The 24,570-nt window shown below is 41.2% G+C and overlaps 1 protein-coding gene across 3 annotated transcripts in view; it reads left to right on the top strand.

Annotated features, from left to right (window-relative positions):
- LOC124715831 (endoplasmic reticulum membrane-associated RNA degradation protein-like) overlaps nt 1–24,570 on the top strand; it is an 80,343-nt gene that overhangs the window by 39,159 nt on the left and 16,614 nt on the right. For all 3 annotated transcript variants that reach the window (XM_047243125.1, XM_047243127.1, XM_047243126.1), the window contains exons 4-5: nt 10,823–11,160; nt 12,201–12,572. In XM_047243125.1, the coding sequence (XP_047099081.1) occupies nt 10,823–11,160; nt 12,201–12,572 (710 nt within the window). The remainder of the gene's footprint in view (nt 1–10,822; nt 11,161–12,200; nt 12,573–24,570) is intronic.

Genomic DNA, 24,570 nt, shown 5'->3' on the forward strand with positions numbered 1-24,570 from the left:
TGACTTCTCATTTTTTCAGTGCCTTTTGGGTAGTATAAAGTTTGGCATGATAAATGCTATACATGTTTCGTGTCTGGGAGTTAGGGGTAACGATATAGTGCACACAGCAGCCAAAGACACTTCTATGAACAGCACAGTGCAAGATGATCAAATACCTAAATGGGCTGTAATCTCGCTGACAAGTAGAAAATTATGAGCTAGTGAGAAGAAGAGTGGTTGCAAATAATGAAAAACATCTGCAATGAGCTGCAACCAGTAAAGCCCAACAGTCAACAATGGTGTACATCCTCACATCCACGGAGATGAAAAGATGATGATGCTAACCAGATTTGGGATAGGGCATTGCTCTGAGACCCATAACACCATTTTAGTAAAGATAACCCATGAATATGCACTGCTTGCAATTTTGTGGTGATCGTCAGTTTTATGTATGACAATACAAAGTTTACTATTTAATGATAATATAGATGTTGCAAAAGTTATAAGGTTAACTCGATCCTCCCTCCTAAGCTATTAGGAAAAGATTTTAATGTATAACAAACGGAGTGACTGGCTCATTAATTTTTGTCCAGCAATCAGCCAGTTAGGTTAATCTGTAATATTACTTTATCTTTCATTTCCGATTAGCCTTCTTTTAGCCCAGATTTCATTTGTTAGTATTAATAAATGTTTGAATATGCTATCTAACATAAATACTGAAGTGCAAAAGAAACTGGTATAGGCATGCCTATTCAAATACAGAGATATGTAAACAGACAGAATACGGTGCTGCGGTTGGCAACACCTACATAAGACAACAAGTGTCTGGCACAGTTGTTAGACCAGTTACTGCTGTTACAATTGCAGGTTATCAAGATTTAAGTGAGTCTGAATGTGGTGTTATAATCAGCACCCAAGTGATGGGATACAGCATATCCGAGGTAGCGATGAAGTGGGAATATTCCCTTACGACCATTTCATGACTATACCATAAATATCAGGAATCCAGTAAAACAACAAATCTCTGACATCACTGTGGCCGGAAAAAGATCCTGCAAGAACAGGACCAACAATGACTGAAGAGAATCGTTCAACGTGAGAGAAGTGTAACCCTTCCACAAATTGCTGCAGATTTCAATGCTGGTTCATCAACAAGTGCAAGCGTGTGAACCATTCAATGAAACATCATCGATATGGGCTTTCAGAGCCAAAGGCTCACTCATATACTGTTGATGACTGTACAACACAAAGCTTTACGCCTTGCCTGGACCCGTCAACACTGACATTGGACTGGAATGTTGCCTGGTCGGACAGGTCTTGTTTCAAATTGTATTGAGCAGATAGATGTGTAGAGGTATGGAGACAACTTGATGAATCCGTGGACCCTGCATGTCAACAGCGCACTGTTCAAGCTGTTGGAGGCTCAGTAATGGTGTGAGGTGTGTGCAGTTGGAGTGATATGGGACCCCTGATACATCTAAATATGACTCTGACAGGTGACACATACGTCAGCATCCTGTCTGATCACTTGCATCCATTCACATCCATTGTGCATTCCGACAGACTTGGGCAATTCCAGCAGGACAATGCGACACCTCATATGTCCAGTATTGCTACAGAGCGGCTCCTGGAACACTCCTCTGAGTTTAAACACTTCCGATGGCCACCAAACTCCCCAGAGAGGAACATTACTGAGCGTATCTGGGACACCTTGTACTGAGCGTATCTGGGACACCTTGCAAAGTGCTTTTCAGAGGAGATCTCCACCCGTCAGTACTCTTACAGGATTCATGGCGTCAGTTCCCTCCAGCACTATTTCAGACATTAGTTGAGTCCATGCCACATTGTGTTGCATTACTTCTGTGTGCTCACAGAGGCTCTACACAATATTAGGCAGGTGTACCAGTTTCTTTGTCTCTTCAGTGTAAAATACCAAGATTTTAAATAATGTTTATTAATTTGATTTGTTGAGCAACCTGTGTTGTTTGCTTGTTATAATTTTAACCATTGTAATAGTGGTCTTCCTGTTTTATAAAGGTGTAAAGGAGAAGACTTATTTAAGTCTGTATCTACACTATGCGAATGACAGAGAATGCATAACAGTGCTTTCATTTCCATAATACTCACATGGTTAGTGTAAGAAGCATTAATTTTATACTTTTCTGAATATTCTGTTATTTTCCAATTAGTGTGAGTGCAAATATGTGTGATCATTTCATCTGATATCAGCAACTGCGATGATTCAATTGGTGACATGTTCCGTTTCTCACGAGCTGCACTGATGAGACCAGGCAGGTGAGTGATGATGTTGCGGCTTCTGACTCTGAACTTAAATGTTGGATGAGTAGACCACTTGAATCGATTTTTACCTTGAAAATATGCAGTACTTGACAGCTGGCTATCTCTCTCTACTGAATCATCAAACGATGGATTATTTGAATCAGAAGAAATTTCTTGTTGAGTCACGATAGGCATACAGTTATAGCTTCCGGCCATTAAAGCCTTTGTCAGCAGTAGACACACGCACGCGCGCGCACACACACACACACACACACACACACACACACACACACACAAATGCAACTAGCACACACGTCTGCAGTCTCAGAGAGCTGAACCCACACTGTGAGCAGCAGCACCAATGCATGATGGGAGTGGCGACTGGGTGGGGGTAAGGAGGAGGCTGGGGCGGGGAGGGGGAGGGATAGTATGGTGGGAGTGGCGGACAGTGAAGTGTTGCAGTTTAGATGGTGGGCAGTAGAGAAGGTGCGGAGGGGGAAGGGGGAAGTAACGGAAAGGAGAGAAATAAAAAGAAGAAATTAAAAGACTGAGTGTGGCGGTGAAATGACAGTTGTGTAGTGCTGGAATGGGAACAGGGTGGGGGCTGGATGGGTAAGGACAGTGACAAACTAAGGTTGAGGCCAGGAGGGTTACAGGAACATAGCATATATATTGAAGGGAAAGTTCCCATCAGCGCAATTCAGAAAAGCTGGTGTTAATGGGAAAGATCCAAATGGCACAGGCTGTGAAGCAGTCATTGAGATGAGGGATATCATGTTCGGCAGCGTGTTCAGCAACAGCGTGGTCCACTTGTTTTTTGGCCCCAGTTTGTCGGTGGCCGTTCATGTGGACAGACTGCTTATTGGTTGTCATGCCAACATAGAATGCAGCACAGTGGTTGCAGCTTATCTTGTAAATCACATGACTGGTTTCACAGGTAGCCCTGCCTTTGATGGGATAGGTGATGTTAGTGACCAGACTGGAGTAGGTGGTTGCAGGAGGATGTATGGGACAGGTCTTGCATCTAGGTCTATTACAGGGGTATGAGCCATGAGGTAAGGGATTGGGAGCAGGATGGACAAGTATATTGTGTAGGTTCGGTGGACTGTGGAATACCACTGTAGGAGGGGTCGGAAGGATAGTGGATAGGACATTTCTCATTTCAGGGCACAATGAGGGGTAATTGAAACCCTGGCAGAGAATGTAATTCAGTTGCTCCAGTCGTGGATGGTTCTGTGGCCAGACTGTGGGACTTTGGGAGGTGGTGGGAGACTGGAAATATAAGGCACAGGAGAATTGTTTTTGTACAAGGATGGGGGGATAATTACGGTCAGTGGAAGCTTCAGTGAGATCCTTGGTATATTTAGAGAGGGACTGCTCATCACTGCAGATGCGACAACTGCGGGAGGCTAGGCTGTACAGAAGGGACTCCTTGGTATGGAAAGGGTGGCAGCTGTCGAAGTGGAGGTATTGCTGGTGGTTAGCAGGTTTGATATGGACAGAGATACTGATGTAGCCATCTCTGAGGTGGATGTCAACATCTAGGAAGGTGGCTTGTTGGGTTGAGTAGGACGAGGTGAAGCAGATGGGGGAGAAGTTGTTGAGGTTCTGGAGGAATGTGAATAAGGTGCCCTCACCTTCAATCCAGATAGCAAAGATGTCATCAATTAATCTGAACTAGGTGAGGGGTTTAGGATTCTGGGTTTTTAGGAAGGATTCCTCTAGGTAGCCCTCGAATAGTTTAGCATAGGGTGATGCCATGTGGGTGCCCTTAGCTGTACCGCAGTTTTGTTTGTAGGTAATTCCTTCAAAGGAGAAGTAATAGTGGGTGAGGATATAGTTGGTCATGGAGACTGGAAGGAGGTTGTTGGCTTGGAATCCATAGGGTGCCTGGAAAGGTAGTGTTCAATAGCAGTAACGCCATGAGCATTAGGAATGTTAGTGCACAGGGAGGTGGCATCAGTAGTGATGAGCAGGGCATGTGGTAAAGGGACAGGAATTGTTGAGAGTCGGTCGAGGAAATGGTTGGTATCTTTTATATACACTCCTGGAAATTGAAATAAGAACACCGTGAATTCATTGTCCCAGGAAGGGGAAACTTTATTGACACATTCCTGGGGTCAGATACATCACATGATCACACTGACAGAACCACAGGCACATAGACACAGGCAACAGAGCATGCACAATGTCGGCACTAGTACAGTGTATATCCACCTTTCGCAGCAATGCAGGCTGCTATTCTCCCATGGAGACGATCGTAGAGATGCTGGATGTAGTCCTGTGGAACGGCTTGCCATGCCATTTCCACCTGGCGCATCAGTTGGACCAGCGTTCGTGCTGGACGTGCAGACCGCGTGAGACGACGCTTCATCCAGTCCCAAACATGCTCAAGGGGGGACAGATCCGGAGATCTTGCTGGCCAGGGTAGTTGACTTACACCTTCTAGAGCACGTTGGGTGGCACGGGATACATGCGGACGTGCATTGTCCTGTTGGAACAGCAAGTTCCCTTGCCGGTCTAGGAATGGTAGAACGATGGGTTCGATGACGGTTTGGATGTACCGTGCACTATTCAGTGTCCCCTCGACGATCACCAGTGGTGTACGGCCAGTGTAGGAGATCGCTCCCCACACCATGATGCCGGGTGTTGGCCCTGTGTGCCTCGGTCGTACGCAGTCCTGACTGTGGCGCTCACCTGCACGGCGCCAAACACGCATACGACCATCATTGGCACCAAGGCAGAAGCGACTCTCATCGCTGAAGACGACACGTCTCCATTCGTCCCTCCATTCACACCTGTCGCGACACCACTGGAGGCGGGCTGCACGATGTTGGGGCGTGAGCGGAAGACGGCCTAACGGTGTGCGGGACCGTAGCCCAGCTTCATGGAGACGGTTGCGAATGGTCCTCGCCGATACCCCAGAAGCAACAGTGTCCCTAATTTGCTGGGAAGTGGCGGTGTGGTCCCCTACGGCACTGCGTAGGATCCTACGGTCTTGGCGTGCACCCGTGCGTCGCTGCGGTCCGGTCCCAGGTCGACGGGCACGTGCACCTTCCGCCGACCACTGGCGACAACATCGATGTACTGTGGAGACCACACGCCCCACGTGTTGAGCAATTCGGCGGTACGTCCACCCGGCCTCCCGCATGCCCACTATACGCCCTCGCTCAAAGTCCGTCAACTGCACATACGGTTCACGTCCACACTGTCGCGGCATGCTACCAGTGTTAAAGACTGCGATGGAGCTCCGTATGCCACGGCAAACTGGCTGACACTGACGGCGGCGGTGCACAAATGCTGCGCAGCTAGCGCCATTCGACGGCCAACACCGCGGTTCCTGGTGTGTCCGCTGTGCCGTGCGTGTGATCATTGCTTGTACAGCCCTCTCGCAGTGTCCAGAGCAAGTATGGTGGGTCTGACACACCGGTGTCAATGTGTTCTTTTTTCCATTTCCAGGAGTGTAGGAGGAGAGATTCCAGGTAATAGGTTGAAGGTGTTGGTCTACGAGAGCAGAAATTCTCTCAGTGGGGGCACAGTAACCGGCCACAATGGGGCATCCTGGGTGGTTGGGTTTATGGACTTTAGGAAGCATGTAGCATGTAGAAGGTGGGAGTGCGGAGAGTGGTAGGGGTAAGTAGAGAGATGGACTCTGGGGAGAGGTTCTGGGATGGGCCTAAGGATTTGAGTAGTCACTGGAGATCCTGCTGGATTACTGGAATGGGATCATTGTGGCATGGTTTGTAGGTGGAAGTATATAACAGCTGACGGAGTCCTTCTGCCACGTAATCCTTGCAGTTCAAAACAACGGTGGTGGAGCCTTTGTCTGCAGGTAGGATTATAAGGTCGGGATCAGTTTTTAGATGGTGGACTGCGGTTCTTTCTGCGGATGTAAGGTTAGTTTGCACTTTGAGAGATTTGGGGAATGATGGTGAGGCAAGGTTCGAGGTTAAGAAATTTTGGAAAGTTAACAGGGGGTGGTTTGGAGGCAGTGGGGGTGGATCACGGTTGGATGGAGGAGTGAACTGCATTAGGCAAGGTTCAATATTGGTCTTTGGTTGAGTCTGATTGGATATTTCTGTGGGACTAAGGCTTCTGAAGGAAAGGTTCATAACTGTGTTGCGGGTCTGTTTAGGTTCTGGGTTCTGTGTGGTGGTGGGAGGTAGCGGTGAGTGTAGTAGGTCTGCGAGACAGGGTTTGTCAGCTATGAGGGGCCCGTGGGGGAGGTTGTTGTGGAAGTGGTGGACAGTGGTATTCCATGGCAGTAGTAGGAAGTGAGCAGGATGGAGAGCTTTTTGAGCTGGCATTGTGCATGTTGCTCAAGTTCCTGCAGGGCAAGAGTTTCAATGTGAGTTATGGGTTCCAGGAATTTGGGATTACATAGCAGGAGAATTTTGTGGATGGAGAGGATTGAACTTGGTTGATATGGTTTTGTAGGACTATGTTGGTGAGGACTAAGGATTGGTGGAATTTGAACAGATTGAGGTCATTGTGGAAGGAGGGGTGGCAACCAGAGATGGGTAATTTGATGTTAAGGCCATTAGGGGGGATTTCATGAGCCAAGCAACAACGCAGGAACAGTATGTGGGAAATGGACCTGGTTAGGGATAAGGAAACTTTTCTGTATTGACGCAGATGGAAGGAGCAAGGATCGATGGTGGTGCAAAAAATGTGAAAAATTACCTAAGAAAGTAGAATTGTGTCCAAAAAATTACGCAAAAATACACCCAAATACGTGTGAAAAGGATGAAATGGATGCACCAGGGGGGGGGGGGGGGGGAAGAGATAAATCTGAGGAAGACAATGATAGTGGAAGGCAAAAACTCGCTAAAATTGGCAAGAACTCACAAGGGTCAAAGTAGAGAATAACTCATCATTAATAAATATATGTATAATACTGTGGGTAGCAGGTATGAGGGCGGATAAGCATAAAGAAGGGGGACGGCAGATGTGACTAGATGAGGTGGATTTAATGGGTGCGAACAGGGATAGAATGAAGAAAGCGTGGGCGGTGGGGAGGGTTTCGTAGTTAGAAAGTTAAGATCGTGTGGCACCGGAAAAGTGCAAGAGATAACACACAAAAATACAGGAACTGACACAGGGAGCATGATCAGTTTGAAGGTATAGGCTTATTTACATCAGCGGGAGTAATGTGGGACATAAGATGCTGCACCAACAATCTGCGTGGTCTTGAGGCCGTCTGTTGGGCATGGCTGAGACGGTTGATACAGTGTGGCTCATAAGCAGAGTGTGCAGTGTGGTTCGTAAGGCAACAAGAGAAACACAGGAAAGAAAAGAAAGAAGAATGGACATTGAGTATAGCAATGCAAAAGAAAGTAGTTACAAAGGAAAACAGCACAGGGTTAGGATCGAAGAAAAACCGTCAGGCAAAAATCAAACAATGGAAAATCCAGGATGGCATGTAACAATACCAGAGAAGGAAAGTTGCTACTACCATATAGCGGAGATGCTGAGTTGCCATAGGCACAACAAAAGATTCACACAGTTATAGCTTCCGGCCATTAAAGCCGTTGCAGCAGTACACACACACACACACACACACACACACACATACACACATGTGTCTGCAGTCTCAGAGAGCTGAACTCACACTGTGAGCAGCAGCACCAATGCATGATGGGAGTGGCTACTGGGTTGGGGGTAAGGAGGAGGCTGGGTGGGGAGGGGGAGGGATAGTATGGTGGTAGTGGCGGACAGTGAAGTGTTGCAGTTTAGATGGAGGGCAGGAGAGAAGGTGCGGAGGGGGAAGGGAGTAAGTAGCAAAAAGGAGAGAAATAAAAAGAAGAAATTAAAAGACTGGGTGTGGCGGTGAAGTGACGGCTGTGTAATGCTGGAATGGGAACAGGGAAGGGGCTATAATTGTGTGAATCTTTTTGTTGTGCCTATCGCTACTCAGCATCTACACTATATGGTGAGTAGCAACTTTTCTTCTCTGGTATTGTTACATTCCATCCTGGCTTTTCCATTGTTTGAACTTTCTTATTCTGTATTTTCATTGTCACTTATGTCATCATCACTTATGTTCTCTTAGTCACAAGGCTGAAAATCACTCAAAGATTCTGTGTTTGAATAATTTTCACAGATTTCTTTTTCAGTGAGATCCTGCCGCATTGTGGCAATAAAGTTCTTGGAACACCACAAAATAAGTCAGTATACACAGACTAAAAAATCCCATATCTGGAATCGCAGGTCAAATTGGACCCAGGGATGACACTTACCTCCACTTCCAGTAAATTTCAAGCAACAAGCTCCCGGTCCCTGGTGCACCTCACAATGTACTGAGATTACACTGGCGCGCAAAACAAACTCCGTGCCTTTCCATTGTTAGATGGTTTTATTGTTGTCAGCCGGTCCAAAATCACCCACTATTCTGGTTAAGGGTTAAGAAGACCAAGATTGAATTTCAAATTCGTGTCCTTACCTGTCTCATAAATGGCTCAGGAAAAGTGAATGAGAAACCCATATTCAAAATTAATTCTTCTTCTGTGCCAGTAACTTCACTGTTGTAACTTCACTGTTACTACTGTACTTACCTGTTGTTCATTCTGGATTTATATGAGAACCTATAATCATGTGAGTATTAAAAACATCTTTAGCAGAAAAGACTAGAGTGCGCAATAAGTGAAGTGTGGCATTACAATAAAGCAACTGTGGTACTACTAAATTTTAGAGTTGTAGTGGACTGCTGTTAATGCGAGGTAAATAACAAAACAATTTTCTTATCACTGTGAGTCTCTCTCAAGAAGGATTCTCCACTTTCATATCTTTAGTTCAGCTGAGAAACAATTTCTTCCTCAGTAAAGAGAGCATCTTGTAGAATGCTGTCAATTTTCATGAACTGAAGGTAGAACCAAGGAACCACTTTCGAACACCAGAAGATACATAGTAAGCAATTTACACAGTATTGTTTACTAAATCCAAAACAATCTAGTTATGCAGTATTTCATTGTTTTGCACTTATGCTGTATTTTCATTTATTTTTTTGCTCTGCCATATACGCGGTACTGTTTTAGTTCATTTCATAGGTATGTAATTTAAACAATCAGCATTCTGGCAGTAAGAGTAGAAGCACTGAGAGTCAAGGATATGAACTGACTGAAAAATGCAAAATCGATAATCTGTCAGTTACGCGGTATTGCTTCTCCATCGACGACATGTATTTATTCATAATTGGAAAGGACACTGACTTCCATGCCATTCATTTCCCTAAAATCAAAATCATCATTATTATTTCTACAGCTTTCCTTTACTCTCTTAACCCTTGTCCCTTATTTACTCTTACCACTTACCAGTTCCATTTTCAAACCATGGTCTATCCTAGACAGTCACTCACCTTAACTAAGTATCAACAAATGTGTGCACTAAGCTTGTGTTTCTTAGTCTGAGTTATAATGTTCTGGTCCGTAAGTTCAGGTCCTTATAGTGAGCATTGTCTTTACTCATCAGTTATTTATATTATATCAAGTATTTGACACTACCACATTGTTTATACAATAATGATCAAAACATGCACACTTATACGAGGGTTGGAACTTAAATAGTGGCAACTATTTATTCACAACTGATACAAAAGAGTTACATGTTTGCACCTGTTACTGTCCTTCAGAGAAGTCCCCAGTGTTGTGTAGAACCCAGCGATGTGGAAGGTGTAGTGTACCATTAGCAGAGCCTGTTCTGTTGATGCTGTGAATGGAGTGGTCTAAAGTTTGGTGATTCTCGTGTACGACTGTGATGGTGTTATCCTAAAGCATTACGTTCCTCCACAGTAGACCGTCAGTGCACAGTATTACTGTTCGTTTTTGGAGCATCACCTGCAACCAGCTTTGTGTAAGAAGCAGCGACACTTTCTGCGCAACCCACCTATCATATAGCACGACAATGCGCGGGCGCATACAGCGCAAGCTGTGGCTGCTCCGTTCTGTTGGTGGGACTACCACCCACCATACTCCCCGGACTTAAGGCCTTGTGACTTTGATTTGATTCCGAAGATGAAGGAACCACTTCCAGAGTTTCGACAGGCAGTAGACTGCTCCATTTGCACCATCAATAGTACAGGCTCTGCTAATGGTATACTACGTCTTCCACAACACTGGCAACAGGGTCTACACGATGCTGGTGATTACTTTAAAGGACAGTACAGGTGCAAACGTGTAACTCTTTTGTATTGGTTGTGAATAAATTGTTTCCACTATTTAAGTTCCAACTCTCATATTTAACCAGCATAAAATATGGCACCTAAATTGTTGCAGATAATTCTAAACATTATGTATGTAGTTAAAATGTAAATGAAGATTTTTCTATGACCATGCATTATCTTCTGAGATTTTAGAAATACCAGAAAGTAATGTAAAGGTTTGTACCCAAGCCATATAATAGTCATTTCTGTGTAGTTTTACATTATTTTATCTTTGTCTCAGAATGAGTTATATACCAGTCAACATTATTTTCCTACTTCTGGGTCTAAACTTTTAAACAGTATGTGGTGCACATTTCTGAACTGTGTAATGTAACATGATCAGTTAAGTGTTCACTTATTTTTCAGACAATATTCCTACAGTTACTGGTAGGCACTCCACTGTCTTTTAATGTGCGTAACCTGGTATGGCATGGGTTTCTTCATCCAGCTGAGATACCCCCATCACTGGCTACAGCACTCTTCGTTGCAGTTGCCAGTATAGGGCAGCTGCTGTCTGCTGAGCTTGCTTCAATTCCCCGCAGGCCTCAGGCCAGCGATCTATCTGAGCTCGCCGAACACATGGAGCCACCTCCTGGTGACCTCGTACCACACGCGGTCCTGTCTGTTCTTACAGAATCTCCACTTATTCCATCACGACACATCAATTTTTGGACATCTGCTTTACAGCACTATCATAGGGGTAGGTGAGTAAATAGACTTTCAGCTTCTAATTGCTATATACTTGTGTATGATGAAATAAATGTTATTTATCACGAAGTGCTGTGCTTTCAGAGTGATGATCAAATATATTTCCTTTCTTATGATTCTCATGTGCTTTTTTAGATGCTCAAAATTTCCACCAAAAATTTTGACCACCCTATATTATACAAATATGGGCTTTCTAGAAAATGGTGCAAGGCTTTTTGGTATTTTTTTTTATTTTAGGAACTTAATTCACTGGAAGTGTTTTATCTTTGAAATAAAACAAGTGAGAACTAAATTGAATGAGTTAGCATCAGTGACATCCACTGCTAATAGTTCCTTCTAAATTTTTTCTAAGCATTATGGTCTTCAGTGATACATATTCATGCTGCTCTTACAAGTTTTCTAGTATCACCTACCAGCATTCCATGGAACAGTTGGCTTGGTGCTCTCTCTTGGAATCCAGCAAAAAACTTCTTTTGTCTGTCTAACAGCCATTCAACTGACCTAATGTTCCGTTCATTTTCATTATGTGTTGATAATTATGTTTTCAATCCCAGTTTATTCTCTGATACATTCGCTTGTTCCCGTTTCTTCCCATATTTCTCAGTTCATTGAAAAGACTCCAGGCTATTTTTAATTTTCTGTTTATGAATTTTGCCAAACATCCAGTTGTCTTCATTTCGGCCATATATAAGGACTCATCAATGGGAGGGGGAGGGGGAGGGGAGGAAGTGCACATGCATGCAGCCGTGTGTGTGTGACAGAGAGTTTGTGTATTCTAATTTATAGAAACTAAAATTTCTACAGATAGTCTCATCTTAAAATTCCATATCAGTTTTGAAGACTATTCAATTTCCTAAGATAGATCAGAAATCCAAAATATTTTTTATATGCAACTACAGAAAAGCTTTGAGTTGAGTTACATTCATTGAACAATAAAGAGTTGATCCATTTTCAATAACATAATAAATGTATTATATAAATGCGAACTGGTTTCATAATTTTGCAGTTCTCTGGTACCTGAATATATCTGTTGCAGTTGGGGTCGGTGCTGCCTAGTGGCCCTGCCACAGCTTGAGCACTTGGCACGCGTGGCTTACTGTGTTGCTCACAACTGCCCATCTCGCTTGCTCACTGCTGAATCAACAACTCGATATCTTACTCTGGATGATCTCCTAGATACATCTGATACCAGCATGCTGTCTTTACTTGGGGAAGGTCTTCTGCAGTTACTTAGAGATTTACTGTCCCTACCAACAGGTCCCAGATTGAGAGATCGTCTCAGCCACGGAGAAGTCGACCTGGCAGATATTCCGAGCTGTTTAGCAGGGCACTTGCTTGGTGCTGCAACAGCCATAGCCTTCCGGTTCAGGGCCAGTTCTACACAACCATACAGCAATTACACTTCTAGGTCTGTAGTCTTCTTTCTTGTTCTTCATGTTTATTTATTTATTTGTTTTATTTATAAATATTAAAAATTGTTGAAGCAAAATATTATTAAATGTTTATTGAGAGATTTATTTAAAGCAATGACTGACACACATTTGAAGTTTAATGTGAACAGTCAAGCAAAATATTGTCTCATAGAAATAGGAATCATTTACTGAATTTGATGGCAAGGTTGCTAGTTAAAGCCAATGCTAGGCACTGAAAATGAGGTCATTATATAATCACAATAAAGGCACAAACAGTTGGACTGTCTCCAGAATGGTGTGTGCGACTGTCTCCATAATGGTGTGTGCCTGTGTCTAAATAGAATATACAGTAATACTTTATGATTAATGGAGAATACTCACCGAAAATCAGAAGCATTGAGTTGTCATTAGGCACACACACACAAAAGAAAGAAAACGTACCTACTTTTGGGTGTATCTGTTGATGAGCAAGAGTAAAATACACACACTCACACACACAAAATAAAGCTGTGCTGTTACAATGAGGTGTTGTCCTTTCCTTGCTGAGGTCACGTTGCTGACTTTACGATTAAAGTTTCTCACTTTGGCTGTGACATGTGGCTTTGGCCTGGCTTGCCCTTTCTTTGTGCCACCTGGAGAAGACTTGGAGAAATTTTTACATTGCTCCATAATACATTTCCACTGTTTAACGTTCCTCTTCTTTAAAAAAATTTGTCCAGAACTTTTTTTAGTTTGTCTCGGAAACAGTACTGTGAAATGTGTGTTGCATAGGTAATTACATACTGTACAACTTCCTGGTATTTAAATTTTCAGAAAGCTTATTCATAAAGGTTTTTGATGTTTTATTAACTCTCTAAAATCTGGCTCTATTTTACACTTTTTTTAAATCTTTATTGCCACTATTTAGCCATGTGACAGGTATTTGATGGCTTGGCGATTCAGGTGGATGAGTGGTTATGCCTGAAGAAAAAGTAGAATGTGCAAATAGTTAGTAGAAGCATGGCAGCCACGGTAATGGAAATGCTAATGGTCATGATGATGTTATGTAGTTTTTTATCCCTATAAGTCTGAATATGCTGAATGTTTCTTCTGCAATAGTTACTGGCCATTTTTGTGATGCTATCAGCTCATCTAGTGAGTGCAATGTGTTTAAGCTGTTGTTGGAGAATGTGAAGTTTTGTTTGGGTAACACTTCTAACAGTTTTTCTGGTCAATGGAACTTAGGTTTTGAGAACTGTATCATGGGTGTACTTGCGACACTAGCTGGAAGATGAAATTGTGCTCCTACCATATCACAGGTTGTGCCATTTATTAATATGTCACTGTGTCATAGTTCTAATTTGGTCATGCCCATGGGTTTTCCATTTTGGTAATAGTTTACAATAAGAACTTCCAGTGTGAAAACTGAACAAATTCAACGTGCTCCCCATCATTGTTACGTCATTTTTAGTGAAACTCTGAGACGCTCAAAAGTACACTCCTGGAAATTGAAATAAGAACACCGTGAATTCACTGTCCCAGGAAGGGGAAACTTTATTGACACATTCCTGGGGTCAGATACATCACATGATCACACTGACAGAACCACAGGCACATAGACACAGGCAACAGAGCATGCACAATGTCGGCACTAGTACAGTGTATATCCACCTTTCGCAGCAATGCAGGCTGCTATTCTCCCATGGAGACGATCGTAGAGATGCTGGATGTAGTCCTGTGGAACGGCTTGCCATGCCATTTCCACCTGGCGCCTCAGTTGGACCAGCGTTCGTGCTGGACGTGCAGACCGCGTGAGACAACGCTTCATCCAGTCCCAAACATGCTCAATGGGGGACAGATCCGGAGATCTTGCTGGCCAGGGTAGTTGACTTACACCTTCTAGAGCACGTTGGGTGGCACGGGATACATGCGGACGTGCATTGTCCTGTTGGAACAGCAAGTTCCCTTGCCGGTCTAGGAATGGTAGAACGATGGGTTCGATGACGGTTTGGATGTACCGTGCACTATTCAGTGTCCCCTCGACGATCACCAGTGGTGTACGGCCAGTGTAGGAGATCGCTCCCCACACCATGATGCCGGGTGTTGGCCCTGTGTGCCTCGGTCGTATGCAGACCTGATTGTGGCGCTCACCTGCACGGCGCCAAACACGCATACGACCATCATTGGCACCAAGGCAGAAGTGACTCTCATCGCTGAAGACGACACGTCTCCATTCGTCCCTCCATTCACGCCTGTCGCGACACCACTGGAGGCGGGCTGCACGATGTTGGGGCGTGAGCGGAAGACGGCCTAACGGTGTGCGGGACCGTAGCCCAGCTTCATGGAGACGGTTGCGAATGGTCCTCGCCGATACCCCAGGAGCAACAGTGTCCCTAATTTGCTGGGAAGTGGCGGTGCGGTCCCCTACGGCACTGCGTAGGATCCTACGGTCTTGGCGTGCATCCGTGCGTCGCTGCGGTCCGGTCCCAGGTCGACGGGCACGTGCACCTTCCGCCGACCACTGACGACAACATCGATGTACTGTGGAGACCTCACGCCCCACGTGTTGAGCAATTCAGCGGTATGTCCACCCGGCCTCCCGCATGCCCACTATACGCCCTCACTCAAAGTCCGTCAACTGCACATACGGTTCACGTCCACGCTGTCGCGGCATGCTACCAGTGTTAAAGACTGCGATGGAGCTCCGTATGCCACGGCAAACTGGCTGACACTGACGGCGACGGTGCACAAATGCTGCGTAGCTAGCGCCATTCGACGGCCAACACCGCGGTTCCTGGTGTGTCCGCTGTGCCGTGCGTGTGATCATTGCTTGTACAGCCCTCTCGCAGTGTCCGGAGCAAGTATGGTGGGTCTGACACACCGGTGTCAATGTGTTCTTTTTTCCATTTCCAGGAGTGTATAAAGCGTTGAAAGCCTTTGATATTTTGGTAATAATAATGTTCTTTAAGCCATGTTTTAGTGGTCTCAGATGTAATAGTTCCTCTCTATAGATACCAATAGAAGTTGATATAAATTCTTGATGCTGAGTTAATCTTAGCCCACAGTAGATTGTGAGGTACAGAGGAAGCAGGAAGGAGACCTTAGTTGCCACTTTGAGTAGACATAAGAGGGGGGAATGTTGTCTGGCTGCTATAGAATGATAAAATGATGCAACTTTAGGCAAGCATGCGGCATAGATAATCATCAACTATGGTCTATAAATTACACGTGGAAGTATAAGTTTATATGGTTGAATACTGTTCACATTTAAACACACTTGTTACATTGACACAACACAAGTTTGTCACCCTATTACAGTGCTACTCGGTTAGGTCACTGAAGTTGGCACCAATCATAAAGATAAGACAGTTGACAGGGAGTGTACCAAAATGTGCCGATAACAGGTTGGGAGCCGAAGCCCAACTTACTGTTGACAACTTATAGAAATTGTTCCACTTCTCGCTGCTCCCAAACTTCGCCGTCTAACAGTCATTGAACGTATTCAGTTGGCAAATTTAATTTTGTAGTCATTACAATGAATACTTGCTCTTATCTTGTACCTTCCCACTCCTCACATCTACACACCTGTCCACCACTAATGGCCTTGCTTGCTTTCTTTCCAATATTATTATTCTATAAGATAGCAAGTATGAAGAGGAGAAGAAAGATGCTTCTTATTTGCTCCAGAGGAAAGACAGTGATCTGCAGTTGACACAATCATAACTGCAAATTGGGCTGAAGTGAATTTTTTCAATCATGCTATCATTGTGTTGACATAAAGTTACTGATGATATCTATTTCTGCCACCTGTCAGTCAGATACTAGTCTGGAAAATTTGACATTGCTCAGCATCCTCTTTAAAGGCTTTCCATCCAAAATTAATATATTTTCTGCATTGGAAAATGAACTTTGCTTCTGCTTCTATTTGAAGGACATTAGGCTTGTCTCTTTTAAGCTGTGTAGTTTCTTGGCATAATATGTTGAAAGTGTGTCCCAATGAAAGTATTTTGTGTTAGGTTATAATAAAACAATGGAAAATCCAGGATGTAATGTAACAGTATTATGAAACGAAAGTTGCTACTCACCGTATGGTGGAGAGGGTGAGTCATAAATAGGCACAACAAAAAGACTGTCACAAATAAAGCTTTCAGCCAGCAAGGCCTTCATCAACAATAGAACGCGCACACACACACACACACACACACACACACACACACAAAACTGCAGTCTCAGGCAACTGCAGTTTTGTTTGTGTGTGTGTGTGTGTGTGTGTGTGTGTGTGTGTGTGTGTGTGTGTGTGTGTGTGTGTTTTTTGGGTAGACTGCAAAATGTACAGTTTGTCCATTGTAACTTAATGCTTTTACTGGGGACATCTGGAAATAGAAAACATTGTCACACAGAGGTAACAACAGATTCATTTAGTCATATTAGAGGGAGGACTCAAACCCAGAACTTTTGCCTTTCACGGGTAAGTGCTATGTCAACTAAACTACCCAGGCACGACTCACAACCTGCCTGCACAGGTTTACTTCTGCCAGTACCTCTTCCCTACTTCCTGAACTTCACAAAAGTTGTCCTGCATACCTTGTGAGACTAGCAGTCCCAGAAGAAACAATATCATAGAAAAGTGGCTTTGCTACAGCCTAGTGTTTATTTTCTGGAGTGAATTCATGCTTTGGCATATGGTTGTAATCGGACAGGAAGTTTCAAATTAACATGCACTCCACTGCAGTTTTAAAAAAAGACTAGTGCTACAGTTGCCATATTTTGAGCATTTGGTAATGATACAGTATTTATTTCTGCAAATTATGTATCAAAGAAATAAAATAGAATTCAACATTGGGTAACACAATGTTCCTGCTCATAGTATTGTTTCAGAGCTATGTTTGACAGCAACTAAAATTAGTCAATACCAGCCCAAAGTCATCTGACATATATACTGAATCCACTTCAACATTTGCCCACAGCAAGATTACAGAACCTGTGGTGCACTTTGGTTGAAATAACCTGGCGATTGACATAATAGTGAGATGTGGGTAACTGGAGTTGCCTGCTCTACAGAAATAAAACATTGAGAATGTGGCATTGTTTGCTCTGCATCATGCCCGAACTGTTCCCATGGCCAAACTGCCTTAACAAATGGTCATTTCACTTTCATTATTTGTCTAGTGTGTATGAAACTAGTGCATCCCATTGCCATCATTGTATGTATGTATGTTGTTTTTGGTGTGGTTATCATGTCTGATGAAATGTGAAACATAGGGGGCAGATCCAGGATTCAGGATCCAAACACGTCAAGAAAGAAAGCAGGAAAAGGAATTGTGTTTAAAGGACAATCATCCCAACTTGTGTGCAATTTGTGGGAATATTTTGAGAGGAAGGTGCAAAATCGAAGACCTCTGTTAACCAGTTTCCAAAATAGTTCCCAAAGCACTCTCATGGTTAAAGTTGGTAAAATAACCGTACTTTGTATTGGTAAAGAAAAATACAAGAAGGAAGGAAATCAAACGGGCTTCGGTTGTCTTCATACGCTGGGCAAGAAGAAAAGTATTCAGAAACATTGAACAAATCTGGATCCTTCTGCACAAGAAACAATTCTGGTCAATCAGTGTGAAGTGATCCAGTGATGGTTGATTGCCCTATATTTGAGAAGTTCAAAACAGTTTGGTTTTTTTTTTTTAATAATTTATCTTCTACCTTTACTGGATGGCGGCCATTAGTATTTGAGGGTGTCCTACGATTTTTCAGTCTGGAGACATTAGCGAAAATTTGAGTATCTCTGCACTGGGTTCAGTTACTACATTGCAACTGACATGATTGTTTTTAGAAAAGTGTCCTCTACAACATTGTCTATTACACAAAATACCCTAAATTCAAAAATAACCAGTCAAAATGACCTCCAAAGTTTGGTATCCAAATTTTCAAAAATCCACATTTTAGGCCCAAAAATAACAAACAAGGAGTGATTTATGAGTGTGTATTTTTTCCTATAGTTAGATACTATACACTGCTAGCCTCATAGAGAGCAAGAACACTTACAAATGTATCCTTAATTTTTTCTGAATTTTTGAAATTTGAAAATTTCCATTTTTTTTTAAGTTTGGGGTTAGTTATCCCAGGTGGGTCTGAATATAAAAATATGATTTTTGCAGTTCGGACACCTAAATGATAGCAATGTACTGTAAAAATTTTAACATTGATATCTGACTGTGAACAAAACTGAATTTTTGAAAATGAGGAGATAATTCACATTACTCTACAACCGATCTTATGGCTGTTGCATATTTAAGGGGTTTATTGTTTCATTGTAATAAAATTTAATTGTGACATATTTACTTAACACTATTACCCAATATTCATTTAGTTTATTTATTTTTAATAATGCAATATTAAACAATAGGAGATTTCGCTTTTGTTCTATGATAATGAAAATGCCCATTTACATTTAGGTTTATTGTCAATAAAGAAGTATGTAATTGCTGGGTGTGGCATTGTAGAAGTAAGTACATTATTGCTGGGTGTGGCATTGTTTTACTCAGTCTGTTGAAACCTCTGTTAGAGTGGATGTACATACTTCATCGAGAGTGTAGAATGTGTTATGTGCTTTGTTCTGTGTGTAATTTGTAATTAATTTCTAGAGATTAACTGGAATGCAATAACATGGATGAACAGTGCTCTGTTGGAGAATGAAGTGTAGCACAAAACAGTTTACAGTTCAGTTTCAAAAAACTTGAAAAATGTCAATGACTTTGTTGAAGTTAGACAAACTTTGTTTAAATCTTGAGTAAGTCCTTCTGTAACATCAGTGTGTGACTATCATGAGAAGAAATATATTCTGAAGTACAACCACATTTTTGGAAGTAAGTGCTGTGATCCACTTAAAGTTCATAAAAATCCTATGACTAAAACTTTAAGGGAAATAAAACTTAAACATTTGTCTTTGTTATGTGAGAGTGAAACAGCTTCCCCAGTGAAACATAGTGTGATTCCTGGAAATTCCCTGTGCCCAAATTGTTACTCAAAAATATTTGTTGTGATTCCAGAACCAGAATCATGTAACCTTGTTAATGACATTTATATTCTTAATGAGGAAGCTGTTAGCATATTGGATTTTGCTTGTTCTAAGTTAGACATATCTCCTGCTTCAAAAATATTAAAATTGAGTAGCAGAAAAAGAAAAGCAGCTATTGAAAATAAGGTACAGCAAATTTCAAACAAAATTAGAAAAGACTGGGAATCATGCTTTAATAATACAGATACCAACATTATTTCTGAAGAGGAAGAAAACCTACCACCAGCATCGTCTGACACTGAATATTTGAGCTTAATAGAGAAATTAAAAATTAAATCTTCAGTGACAAAAAGTAAAATTTTAAGTTTGCTCCCTGACTCATGGTCAAGAGAAAAAATAGTTCATGAATTCTACATTTCTCATTTTTTGATTAAACTATCCCAAAAATTAGTGAAAGAGCAAGGCATTCTTCCAGTTTTAGGAAAGAAGAAGGGAGTAGGTTTAAGTGAAGAAACAGTTAAAAAGATCCAGCAGTTTTTTGAAGATGATGAAAACCGTAGAATGTGCCCAGGTTGTAAAGATAGCAAAAGAGTTGTTATAAATAGAGTTAAAGTAACAAAGCAGAAACGACTAGTGCTGTCAAATTTAAATGAACTTTATGTAGCTTTCTCGTCCTGAAAGCAAAATTGTAAGGTCAAAATTTTGTGACCTCCGCCATAAGTGGTGTATTTTGGCTGGATCCTCAGGGACACACTCCATATGTATTTGTTTACATCATCAAAATGTCAAACTGATGATTGCGGGTGCAAAACTCAGTGGACACTAACAGTTAGGACTGCATGATGAGTTTGTGTAGTAAATGCCCTGGTAAGGAAACTGTTATTGAATTGTTTCACGAATATGATGAGGAAATGCCAGACAGTATTACCTTCAAACAATGGGTCACAACTGACAGGGCAGAAATGATAACAGTGGTTAAATCTCAGGAAGAGTACTTGGAATATTTAATTGATAACTTACAAAAACTCAAAAGTCATCACTACATTTCTAAAATCCAAAGTAAGTTTTTGAAGGACAAAAAAGCATAACTTCATGAAACTGAATGCATAATGCTAGCTGATTTTGCAGAAAATTTTACATTTGTGATTCAGGATGCAATACAAGGGTACCACTGGGTCAATGACCAGGCAACAGTGCATCCATTTATACTCTACTTTAAAAATGAGAAAGATGAAGTTTGCAGTTCTTCAGTTTGCATTCTAAGCGACTACTTGTAGCACAACACTTTGGCTGTACGTGTGTTTCAAAAGTATATAATAAATTACATAAAAGAAAATTTTCCCAAGGTTGAGAAGCTGATATACTTTTCCGATGGAGGTGGTAGTCAGTATAAGAACAAAAAGAATTTTTCAAATCTGTGCAACTGCAAATTAGACTTTGGGTTGGAGGCTGAATGGCACTTTTTTGCATCTTGCCATGGTAAAAATGCATGTGATGGAGTAGGAGGTACAACGAAACATGAAGTAAGTAAAGCCAGCCTACAAAGACCAACCACAGACCAAATTCTCACAGTACAGGACATGTATGTCTTTTGCAAGGATAATATTAAAGGCATTACCTATTTTCTGATCAAGAAAGAAGTGGTTCTCCATATGAAAACAACACTTCAAACCAGATTTGAAAACTGTATAGCAATAAAAGGAACAAGGCATTTCCACAAATTCGTTGGCATTGCAGAAAACTTAGTTCGATGCTATGTAACATCAGAACTGAAATTTATGAGGATCATTGTGTCAGTAAAATTACATCTCTGTCTTTAACACTGAATGACATAGTGGCATGTGTGTATGATGGGCAGTGGTGGCTTGCAGAGGTTGAAAGAATAAGTATGGAAAACGAAGATGTTTTCGTGCATTTTTACCACCCTCCTGGCCCAAGAACATCATTCAAGAAATCTACTAGTAACAAAGTTTGGATACCAGTCGAAAATGTTTTAAGGAAACTTTTAGTGCTTGAACTTAACCACAGCAGCTGGGAGGTCTTATTGAAGCTGTCTGAAGAAATAAGTGTTCTTAACATTCACCATCAGGTTGAGGGACAGTCGCATCTCAAAGGTTGTCAATTAAAAATATTTATTTTAAGTATGTCAGAATAATGCAAATGTTAATTTCAGTGATGTTTCAGTACCTTACTTCAATAATAATCGATTATATCTCGTCAGTATCACACATGAATAGGCAACAGCCATAAGATCAGTTGTAGAGTAATGTGAATTATCTCCTCATTTTCAAAAATTCGTATCTTTGTTCACATTCAGATATCAATGTTGAAATTTTTACAGTACGTTGCTATCATATAGGTGTACAAACTGTGCCAAAAATCATATTTTCATATTCAGTCTCACCTGGGATAACTAACCCCAAACTTTATAAAAAATGAAAATTTTCAAATTTCCAAAATTCATAAAAAAATTAAGGAAACAGTGGTCTTGCTCAATATAAGGCTAGTAGTGTATGATATCTAACTATAGGAAAAAAACAGACACTCATAAATCACTCCTTGTTTGTTATTTTTGGACCTAAAAAGTGGATTTTTGAAAATTTGGATACCAAACTTTGGAGGTAATTTTGACTAGTTATTTTTGAATTTAGGGTATTTTGTATAATTGACAGTGTTGTAGAGGACACTTTTCTAAAAACAATCATGTCAATTGCAATGTAGTAACTTAACCCAGTGCAGAGATATTCATATTTTTGCTAACGTCTCTAAACTGAAACATAGTCGCGCGCTTAAAAACGAAAATGGCCACCATTCAGTAAATGTGAAAGGAAATTTTTTTAAAAAAAACTGTTTTGAACTTCCCAATTATAGGGTAATCACATATAAAAAAAATAAAATATTTAAAAATGGCCAAGCAACAAACTTAATTTTTATTGGACCACTTCATTTGGATTGACCCATTTAGCATCACATAAAAGATAAGTATTCAGAAACTGGATCCTTTTGCACGAGATGTGACTTGGCATCACCTATACACTTTGTCATCGTCACAGATATAGGTCCACATTAGATATGTTTTGTATGACATTGTGTGAGCCAGAACTTTTTGAAGGCAGCATATCATCATTGCAACTGGTTCTGCAGGGTCTCGGATTTAAAGACAGAAATATTCCGGGCCATAAAATCTTAATACAATGAGCAGATGTAGCTGCATAGTGATGCAGAATTTTGCATGAAGTAAAAGACATTAATTTTGATGACATTCTTTGGATCAACGAAACATGTATCTATGCTGTTCATGCTGCTACAAAAGGTTAGGCTCATGACAATGGAGAATAATTTATTTTTAACTATCTTAAAGGTATTGCATTTAAATTTCAACATATATTATTATTATTTCTTTACTTTCTCAGGCGTTAAGTCTGGTTAAAAATGGAAAGTGATGCGGACCTTGATCAAGCATCACTTCCTTTTAACTGTATGGTATGTGTTATATTGCATTTAGGAACTTTCGGGTAATTGAACATGTATCAATAATTACAGATTTCTGTAGTTGTATATATAAGTTTAGATGTAGCAGTATTGCATTGATGTACTGGTGGATATTGTATGGTATGACTCCTGTAGTTGATAGTATAATTGGTATAATGTCAACTTCATCCTGATGCCACATGTCCTTGACTTCCTCAGCCAGTTGGATGTATTTTTCAATTTTTTCTCCTGTTTTCTTTTGTATATTTGTTGTATTGGGTATGGATATTTCGATTAGTTGTGTTAATTTCTTTTTATTGGTGAGTATGATGTCAGGTTTGTTATGTGGTGTTGTTTTATCTGTTATAATGGTTCTGTTCCAGTATAATTTGTATTCATCGTTCTCCAGTACATTTTGTGGTGCATACTTGTATGTGGGAACATGTTGTTTTATAAGCTTATGTTGTAAGGCAAGCTGTTGATGTATTATTTTTGCTACATTGTCATGTCTTCTGGGGTATTCTGTATTTGCTAGTATTGTACATCTGCTTGTGATGTGATCTACTGTTTCTATTTGTTGTTTGCAAAGTCTGCATTTATCTGCTGTGGTATTGGGATCTTTAATAATATGCTTGCTGTAATATCTGGTGTTTATTGTTTTATCCTGTATTGCAATCATGAATCCTTCTGTCTCACTGTATATATTGCCTTTTCTTAGCCATGTGTTGGATGCGTCTTGATCGATGTGCGGCTGTGTTAGATGATATGGGTGCTTGCCATGTAGTGTTTTCTTTTTCCAATTTACTTTCTTTGTATCTGTTGATGTTATGTGATCTAAAGGGTTGTAGAAGTGGTTATGAAATTGCAGTGGTGTAGCCGATGTATTTATATGAGTGATTGCTTTGTGTATTTTGCTAGTTTCTGCTCGTTCTATAAAGAATTTTCTTAAATTGTCTACCTGTCCATAATGTAGGTTTTTTATGTCAATAAATCCCCTTCCTCCTTCCTTTCTGCTTAATGTGAATCTTTCAGTTGCTGAATGTATGTGATGTATTCTATATTTGTGGCATTGTGATCGTGTAAGTGTATTGAGTGCTTCTAGGTCTGTGTTACTCCATTTCACTGCTCCAAATGAGTAGGTCAATATTGGTATAGCATAAGTATTTATAGCTTTTGTCTTGTTTCTTGCTGTCAGTTCTGTTTTATTATTATTATTATTATTATTTAGTGTGGAAAATTGTGAAACAAGGTTCCAGGCATAATGCAACACAACACTGGTAGCATATCTCTTTACAAGAAGCCCTGTCACTCTCTCTCTTGCTTCTGGAACTGCATAAATGACACACACAAGCAGCACATTTCTTAGTAGTTGGAGATACATGCTTCAAAAAATGCCTCTCTGTTAGCTGGCCCAAAGTTCCTTCATTTGAAAGGGCATGGCTGATTTTCTTCCCCGTCCTTCCCTAATCCGATGGGACCAATGATCTCGCTGTTTGGCTCCCTCCCCCAAATCAGCCAATCTGTTCCTTTAT

The sequence above is a fragment of the Schistocerca piceifrons genome, chromosome 1, assembly GCF_021461385.2.
Source record: "Schistocerca piceifrons isolate TAMUIC-IGC-003096 chromosome 1, iqSchPice1.1, whole genome shotgun sequence".
In the NCBI taxonomy this organism is placed as follows: Eukaryota; Metazoa; Arthropoda; class Insecta; order Orthoptera; family Acrididae; genus Schistocerca; species Schistocerca piceifrons.